The sequence below is a fragment of the Aethalodelphis obliquidens genome, unplaced genomic scaffold (assembly GCF_003676395.1).
Source record: "Aethalodelphis obliquidens isolate GAN/ISIS:26980383/991018 unplaced genomic scaffold, ASM367639v1 scaffold55, whole genome shotgun sequence".
NCBI classification, from domain to species: domain Eukaryota; kingdom Metazoa; phylum Chordata; class Mammalia; order Artiodactyla; family Delphinidae; genus Aethalodelphis; species Aethalodelphis obliquidens.
The window spans coordinates 4,319,110-4,328,642 of NW_020837999.1; the positions used below are offsets into that span (position 1 = coordinate 4,319,110).

The following is a 9,533-nucleotide window of genomic DNA, read 5'->3' on the forward strand; positions in this document are numbered from 1 at the left end:
ACGGTCATAGAGCAGGAAGCAGGGCCACAGGTAAGAGACCGTGATCTTAACCATAATAGTATAATACACAGAGGATACAACTCAGAGATGACTTTGGGTAGAACCAGCAGGGTTTGGTGACTGACTGACTGTGGGAGTGAGAAGGAAGGAAAAGTGGAGAATGGACTTAAGACTTATGACCTCAGTGGCTGGGACGATGAATAGGCTACAGCTGAGAAAAGAAGCATCCCAGGATAAGCAGGCTCGAGGAGGAGGTTGGTTCCCTTTGGACCTGCCTGAGAATTATAGTGGGGCAGTCCTGTAGAGATAGTCAGCGGTCATGAGGAAAGATGATCTGGGGCCCTACAACAAAGTAAACACTCGAGATAAGAAGATTGAACTCAGCCCCAAAGAAATGAGAAATGGAACCGCAGCTATGAGAAAGGATGCTCCAGAATGACGGTCATCTGGGAAGAGCAGAAGGTCAGGGATGTGCATTAAGGGGCATCTGCATTTGAGGGGTGAACAAAGTACAGAGGGCTGCAAAGATGGCTGAAAATGAACATGTCCAGTTTTCATACACTCAGAGGAAGGCTGAACAGAACTGGCTGAACTCATGTAAAGGGCAGGAAACCCTGTTGGCCTCGAATGTGGCATCTGCCATGGGCGTGAAGCACAGAAATGTTGTGTCTAATAAAGAGGGATGGTGGGACGAGCTGGAGGGGCCTGGACTGGTAAGGCAAAGAGAGCCCAAAGGGAGGATCCTGACTCAGCGACTGGAGGGCTGAGTAAGCAGGAGCCAAATGGCAGTAGGAAACCAGCAAGCGAGAGGCTGGTCTGTGTGCATACTGCTATCTGGTCTGTTCCGTGAAAGTGTGGGTGGGCCTTAAAGGGCCAGGACTGAGCAGGAAGAACATTGAGAAAGAGGAGAGCACAGTGGTACAGGGTCATCACAAGCCAATGTCTTCTTTTGTCTACAGGCCTTCTCTATGTGGGCCATTTTAGACACGCCAGCCATTGGCTTCTTGCTCTTTACAGCCATGACTTAGATCTCTCAGCTCAAAAGAGAGTCAAGCTCATTATTAGTGAAAGGTCTTTCTTTTGGCAGAAAGGCAACTCTAGAAGATGGTGCTTCTAGACTGATTCACCAGCTAAGAGAGCTACCTTTGACACACAACACTAAATCGGGTAGATGCCAGATCTAGCCATTGGTGTCCTGGGGCTGATTTCATTTCAAAATCTGCATTTACTAAGTGTCATAGCAAAAGAGATCTAATTGGGCTAAATTTCCATAAACAGGAACATCTACAAAGGACTTCACTTTTCTTGTCAACTTTAATCACTTCTTCCAGCAGCAAACCGTAATTTCTTGAATTTTTATCGGTAGTTGGATATAGGAATGCACTCTAGTTTTACACAAGCCTGTTTAAATCATACACACTCCTATTTCTCAGTAGAGGCCAGCCTCAGTCCATGTTTTCATGGAATCTGAGTTCTCAGTAAGGCTTAGTTACTTACTTAATCTCCCTAATGCTTTTTTCTTCAAAATAGCCCTCTGCATGTGATTCTAATTAATGAATATCTGCACTGTTTTGGGTCCGTTCCATCTTTAATGTCATATGCAAACTATGCACTCCTTCATAGTAAGCCACTAAAGAGCATGTGGTTTGTGTTATTTTCCCACCAGTTGAATTCCTTACTGTTGCTCCCACAGCTTCCCATGATGTCTTGTTAAAGTTCTTATCACACATTATTACAATCCCATGCATAATTTGTATGTTGGTCTAGTGACCACTCCATAAAAGAAGGGGCTGGAGTTGGCTTTTGCACCAGTGCCTCTTCAGCACCGAGCACGTTCTTATAAGTAGTGGGTGCTTAATAAATATTCGTTGAATTGAAGTTGAGCATTGCTTTGATGGGATCCATCCACAGTACCTTGCCTGGGGATCCTTGAGACCAGTGACACATCTGGTGAGCTGAGTGGAGGCTAGAGCACCAGGATTATGGGTGGTCATGAGATATGGGAGCGAAGGTTGGGAATGAATGGCAGAGACTCATGTAAGGGAGGGAGGCTGGCGTGAGACAAACAGGGAAAACTCCCTAAAGCCAGTGGTCTAGGAAGAAACGGGACAAGAAGCAAGCGGGAAACCTAACACACACACATGATGTCAGAACAAGGCAGAGAGTTGAAACCTCCTGGATCATTAGAAGATCCGTGCCAATGAATGTTAATAGTGTTTGAGTCTCTACAATAGTGTTCATTGAGTCTCTACAAGTATAAAGAGTTATGAGATGGCAGAGTGGTCAAAATGGACAATTTACATGACACAAGGAGACAATGAATTGGGAAAAGCAAGGAAAGACTATAGAGTCTGGAATCAGGATATTCATAGAAACCCAAGAGTAAAGACAGAAACTGAAATCAGAACCTGAGTGTGCAGACATAGGACAACGCCCTGAGGAGAACTTGACATGTGTCCAACTTTCTCTGGCCCAGTAGAGCCCCCTATGAGCATTACCTGCAAACTGAGCGCACGTTAATACCCGCAGCAAGAGGGGAAGCCAGGGTTCCGCCAGCAGGGCAATCCTGTAATGTTCTCGAAGCTGAGCTGACTGTCCTTCTTAATGCAGAGCTCTCCCAGACATCACCTTTAGTAGGCCTTGGTATGAGCATTATAGGCACATTTTCTTATTTTTCAAGAGCAAACCCAGAAATTACATTTTCAAGCCCTGTAAAGTGCTACTCCAAAGGCCCCATCCACTAACCCTGTAAAATGCAGGCATCCATTCATCTTTGACTCACCTGCTTATTTACTTATTTACAAATATATGTTGAGTTCCCAATTTGTGACAGGCACTTAGATGAACAATATATAGACTTTAAGGATCTTCAAGAACCTTTATTTTACAGTGAAGGAGACACACCCTCAAAGAAATCATCCTAGTGGTTGGTTAAGAAAGGTTAGAAAAAAGAGTTCACGCTATAATAATAATTGAGAAGGTGGCCAGTAGTGGTATTGGGGCTGGGCCCCCATTTCATGTTTCTTGCTGTCTGCACTCAGGCTCAGACTCTCCACGGTTCATGAGCCCAGCAGCACCCTCGTGGTCCTGGAATGGGAACACTCAGAGCCTCCAATCGGGGTGCAGATTGTAGATTACCTCATCCGTCAAGAAAAGGTCACTGACAGGATGGACCACTCCAAGGTGGAGACAGGTGAGCATCTCCCGCTTCACAGGCTCATCTTGATCCAGGTGGCAAAAAGAAAAGGAAAATGTCCTGCCTCCTGGCTTTGCCCTGGGTCCCCAGGCAACGCAGGAGGAGCAGGGAGAAGCAGCGGCCATCCTTTCCATTTGAGAGTTTTTGCATGGTGAGCATCTGACAAAGTCTTGTTTTAATTTTGTTTTTGTTTATGAAAGAGGTGTCCATTTCATTGTCTCTAGGCACACAAAGAAACAACAATACAGTACGCTAGTTATCCTGGCCCATAATTAGGAAACAATTCTGTGTTAACCACTGCCATGATTACAGAACAAAGTTTCTTTGCTAATAACCCCAACTCCCCGCCCCATCCAGGCAAAAGCATGTAGAAACAGATGTGCTTATTACCCCATGTCTTGTCCTAAAGCAAACCTTGCTTTTGCCAGGTACAGCTAGAAGAGAGATGTCTTAAAGGAGTGGAAACACCCCATGAAAAATGTTTCATGCCTTAGTATTTCACTGTCTACACATAGGGAAAGGTGAACGTAAATCATTCCTAAAACTGACGCATGAGTGTGGGCACCAGCAGGGTGGTAGCATCCACAGTGTAGTGCAGGGTAAATAGCTTCTGGTGAAACTATCACTGTGGCTTGGAAACATACGCACTGCCTTTGGGCTTGGAGAGCTGGCTACGGCTTCTTCCGAGGCTCTTTCCTGATGAGCACAGGTACTGCAAAGGTCTGGCAATGACCATTGACCAGAACAGCTGTTTTCTGCCCAAGCCAAGAACATGTCATGAAAGAGCTCACAGATGTGCTACGTACATCTTGCCTTGGTTGTCTCAGCTAACTCTGGACAGATGGCTCCAAACTGATGAAATATGAAACAGAAAAGACCATTCCTTCTGGGTCTCTTTGCCCTACTAGGAAGATGAGAAGACCAGGGACCGAGTGATTTTAATGTTAAGTTCTAACGGAGTCAGTCCCAACCAGGTGTTGCTTGGCCATCCCTGTTTCTCATGCCTTTTCCATTCCTTCCCCTCTGGGCAGAAACGGTGCTGAGCTTTGTTGACGACATCATCTCCGGAGCGAAGTCTCCTTGTGCGATGCCCTCTCAGGTCCCGGACAAGCAGCTCACCACCATCTCTCTGATCATACAATGCCTGGAACCTGACACCATCTACATGTGAGTGACAGACACCTGTCTAGTTATTCCTTACCCTGAATGCCCTCAGACTTTTAGCTGGTTCCTTTTAGCTACTAGAGTTCCTTTAGAGACTTCGAAAAACATGAGTGTCTCAAGTCTTGTCTCAATCAGCATTATAGAGAACCTTCTCGGTACTGGAGGGGGAGGACCAAGAAAGATAATATAGTCCCATCCTAGTTTGCATCCTAGTTTGCAACATATAAACAACTAACGTTAACATCAGGCAGATTGAAATTAAAGCTAGATGTAAAAGAGCAAGGAACCTGTTGTAGAAAAGAAAGAAGTGATTCTTTCTAACTAGAGAGGACGTCATCTGAATTAGGTTGTGTAGAATTTCAGTAGGAAGCATAACGTTGGAAAAGGCACACTGGGTGAGCGGCGAGTAGACAACAGGGTAGAAGCAGATAGTGAATAAAGGGGATAGAAGAAAGTGAGCTTGAGAAAATAGAGTGAATGCTGTTAAGTCAGAGGAGATAATTAATTTTGTTTTGGAGGAAAGGAGTAGAATACCAAGAATTCTGCTCTAGTGGCATTGAAATAGATAGTTTATAGAGGTGAGAGATGGTCTTTCTTCAAAGAAAGTACAGCGAGCTCCTGTATTGTGGCACTTGGAACAGCTCTATTCTTTCTGGTGCTCTTCCCCGTTTCCCTCGGTGCTCTGGGAACAACAGTAAAGTATTCACGAAGCAGACATAAAAGATACCAAGAGAGGAGAGATAGTGATGGAATCTAAGTCATGACGGGAAAATTGCGGGGTGGGGGGCGAAGGCAGAATTCATAGCGATGTAGTTCTGGGACTCTTTGACCCCATCAGTATGAAAAGCATTTAACAGTTTACAGATGAGGTCACGGGAACAGAGTCAGGGTTTCTGGAATAAATCATTTCCATTTCCATAGTGGAAGAGTTCAAAGATGAAAAGCACTAGAAATGTGAGTGGCATGGATTGCAAGATGAACTTAGATGCTCAGGCTGAATATCTTCAGTACAGGAAGGAGATGTAACCAAGGGGCCAGGCTGATGAAAGTAAAACACATAAAGACAAGTGGTATTCTGGAGGGGTTGGAAAATATAGAGAGACATAAATGATAATAGTAGGACGAAGGAAAGTCTACTTAGGATTCTCATCAGCTGGCCTGAGATTTGGGCAGTCTGGCCCTTCATTAGGAGGGGAACAGGTAAAAGGAACAAAGATTTGGGAACATGGAACACCTAACCCGCTGTAAATGCCTCAAACTCAGTGAAACTGGAATTACCATTTATAATGAGGGCCCACTAATTCCTGTCACTAAGTAACAAACATTAATTAGGAATTTCAAAGTTCCTACAAGCACGAGGCTGGCATGGTTGTCCGTTAGGCGTGCCGGCCCTTACCCACTCTGGGACCCTCCTCATATGGGCCTTGGTCTGGCTACATTTCACAGACACCCGAGGCCGATGGCTTCTCCCACTCTGCTATCCTAGGTGAGCTTCTAGTGTCTCCCTCTTAAGTCTTGTAAAACACAAACGTTCTGTCAAGATTGATTGCTGAAGAAATTAAGAGACAGTGCACTGGGCAGAGGGGAAAAACAGCCAATGTCCACTAGGTGGCGCTGCAGATCATGTGCAGAGAGCATGCAGGCGGATCTGGGAGAGACGTTCCTCCTTGCAGAGCCATCGAGTGGACCAGAGCTTCAGTCCCTGGTGCAAGGACAGGAGCCCTGCGTTAAGAGTTGAGAACACGTGGGCCCCAAACCTGATTTTGTTTCTAACCACTAAGTGATTAAGCAGAACACTGAACGTTTCTGCAACTAAGTTTTCTTATCTGTAATATGGAGGAAGGCAGCCTTCATTTACGGAGGGTTCACTACATGTAGGTGCTTCTGGGAACCACCACCCCCAACCCTGTGAGATTAGGGTTATTGTTCCCATTTTATAGATGAGGAAACTGAGGTTCAGCAACACTGAGTAACTTCCTCAGAATCACACAGCTTGTTGTCTGGGTGTGGCGGGTGGTTAAGAATTGAATCAAGGTTTGCATTCTCTTATCTGCGTCTCACTCCCCAGCCAGTCCAGGCTACACGTGCAAGCATAGAGCTGGCTCTTCACCCGGGGTCCACGGAGGCAGAATGGCCTTTCAGTATAGATGGCTTACTTTGTCATCCTATGCACTTTAATGCATTGGAAAAGCATTATTCTGAGAAGGGTCGACTGTACAAAAACAGTTAAGAATCCCTGGTTAAAAGAGATCTTAAAGTGTGTCTGGTACTCTGTCTTCATTTTACAGATGAGGAAACTGAGGCCAGAGTGGGGAAGTGACTCCCCGGCCTTGTAGCCTACCACACCCCACCACAGCGTGCGCTCACAGCAGAGCCGCTGCCTTAGGGGGCATGAGACAACGAACAGATAATTCAGAAAAAGGGAGTGGATTTGGAGCCATCCGTAGAAACCACCACACCTAGAGGGGGGCAAGTGTGAAAGTCGCAGACAGAGACAGTCAGCCCCCTGGCAGGAGGCCCAAGGATACTCCATGCACTTCAAGTTTCAGTCCTTTAAAACATCAGCCCTGGAGCCAGAGCAGGGCTGCGTTGGTTCACACACACGCACGCACACACGCACACACACACGATATACATGTCGTCACACAGGCTCTAACAACAGGCTGAACAGTCCCAGCAGCCAGGCAGAGGTGGAAAGGGCCCGGGAGCTTTGGACGAGACAGTGAATGGACTTACACATTATCCCTCTGGATTGGGAGCAGGGCTTATCTCTTCTGTCCAGTAATTCCGGCTATAATCCTCTTACTATCCTACGCGTGTCCAGGGTGGAAATGATGCTGCTGACTGTAAACGGAGGACCTTCCTGAAATAACTGCACACGACATTTCCACATGAAACGCGTAGAGTGTTCCCCAGGCTTGCTTCAGTAGTAAAAATAATCTGACCACTCCTCAGGGTCCCTCCAGGACCGAGGGAGTCGGGACCGCTGAGGATGGGTTTTTAGGTCAGGCATCCTCTCTACTTAGAAGGATATGGGAAGACTTTTGTTTCCTAATAAACGTAAGGGCTTTGCTGTTAAAAATGGTAAGGACTTAGGACCCTAAATTTTTTTACTAATTGCCCGGTGAGAATAATGAGAATTAATTACAGCCCACACAATTTCATCCCAGCCCAAGATCCAGTAGAGTTAGTGGGAACTCACAGCAGGATTGAGCACAAAGCAAACTCCGAGGAGTGGGACAAGCGGGAAGGGGTGAGGATTAACTGCATCCCAGGCACTGAGAGAGAGCGTCCATCTGACAGCCACTTTGGTACCTGAAGCTTAGGACATTTCTCAGGGAATTTCTCCAGGGAAATTGCTAAAAATTAAAGGTTCAAGGGTAAATAAGGGTGCACTACAAAAGGCGGCTGGAACCTACCATAGACAGTCTAGGGCAGGTGACCCCTAAGCTTGTAAATATCCAGGCAGACAGCATCATGTAGCCCATGTAGCAAGATGCCAGCCCTGACCTGGAGTCCCAAGGTGATGCTCGGGGCCCTGGGAGGCGGATGGGAAAAGATGAAGCAGGGCCGTCTTACAGAGGACAGGACAGCAGGCAGTCTGGATCTCAGGGGGGCGGGCTCAGGAGTGTGGGCTCAGACACCCAGTTGCGGAGGGACCAGTGAAGGAAGAGAGCACAGAGGTGAGAACCGGGGCCCTGGGCCTGGCTCACACTAGCAGCCCTGTGACTTTGCCAGTGCCTGGGCAAAAAACAGGGCTTCCTATCTCCTGACTCTGATGAGAAGGGGCAGCCAGAAGTGGGATCAGGGCAGAGTCTGCAACAAAGATCAAGCGACCCACCTCTGAGCAGGGAGACGGAATTCCTACACGTCAGGGGCCCTGTCGTCAGGATCTCCGGTGAGAGAGATTCCCACTCCATGAAGGGTACATGAGGGTGAGGGGGAATTCACCCATCTGGGAACCCCTGATCATGAGGTGCAGGTCTGCAGTCTGCCCTGGGCACCTCTGGGCCCATCTCTGAGAAACAGCTCAAGGTGGTCTGGAGCAGAAGGGCAGAGGAGGGAGTTGAGACCTGGCCTGAGACCGGCTTGTGGGATACGACTGGGAAATGGAGCAGTGCCAGACAGTGTAGAGCGGACATGCTGGCTTCAGGTTTGGTGGCCTCAGTCACATTTCTAGAAATAGTAGCAAATAGTAGCAAAAGGCTGATCAGGTGTGTATATGGGGGGTGGGGAATGATGAAGAATTCCAGGGGCTGCCATTGCTCGGGATCCAGGCAGCCCAGTGTGTGAGGCTGGATGCAAAGGGCTCACTCAGACCTAGGAGGGGAGGGATGGTGACGGGGGAGAAGCCAGTCCCTGGATTTCGGATCAGGGTGGGAGAGGGGTTTAGTACTAGGTAAGGCGGTAGATCTGAACTAAGTAGCAAGACAAGAAGCAGAGGACAGTAGGACAGACAGAGACTCCTTGTGCACATAAGATGAGAAAGCCAAGCACCTGGTCCTTGTCTGACTGACAGCAAGGAGGCTGGGCGGTCCCGCGGGAGCGCACGGGCAGGTCTGCACCCAGCTGGGCCAGCACATCCAGTGGGATGTGATTCCAGCATGAGACTGGAGAAGGCAGAGGGAGGGAAGACAACACATCAGGACACACAGGTTCTTAACGCTGACCGTTTCCTGGGCTTCTCTGTGGGGAGGCAGTCGTAGATGCAAGGCTGTCTTTTCTCTGCTGAGAGAAACTTATATTTCCTGACAGAATCATTAGGCAATTTCCATTCCTTTTCTACCTCATCGGTTCAGCTGTCTGAGGCTCATTTACCTTAACATGTACCTGGCCCCTCTGTCGTGGGGCATCTTTCTTCTCACATCTCTTCCTCCCTGTAGCTCTGCCAAGAGGAAAGAAAATCCAGACTCGCCAATAAATGCAGCCTCCCATGGCGACACAGCAAAAGAGAAAGAGACGAGAAAAGCGCATGGATGAGTTGCTTTAGACTCACTAGATTAGCTGTTAGAGGCCCCGGGCACCGACACCAGAGGTTATCTTCATGGTTATATTCAAATTCCTGTCTGAGTAGCAGAACCTGGCGTCGCTCTTTCCTCTCCATCAAATTCCATCACCCAAGGGGGAAATTTTACATTCAGCCTTTGATGGCCGGGTCTTCATCCTCTTCCTG

At 47.6% G+C, this 9,533-nt stretch overlaps 1 protein-coding gene across 3 annotated transcripts in view; it reads left to right on the forward strand.

The window, feature by feature from the left end:
* The window catches only part of ASTN1 (astrotactin 1), a 332,481-nt gene that overhangs the window by 304,792 nt on the left and 18,156 nt on the right, over positions 1-9,533 (forward strand). For all 3 annotated transcript variants that reach the window (XM_027086238.1, XM_027086239.1, XM_027086237.1), the window contains exons 19-20: positions 3,042-3,193; positions 4,228-4,363. In XM_027086238.1, the coding sequence (XP_026942039.1) occupies positions 3,042-3,193; positions 4,228-4,363 (288 nt within the window). The remainder of the gene's footprint in view (positions 1-3,041; positions 3,194-4,227; positions 4,364-9,533) is intronic.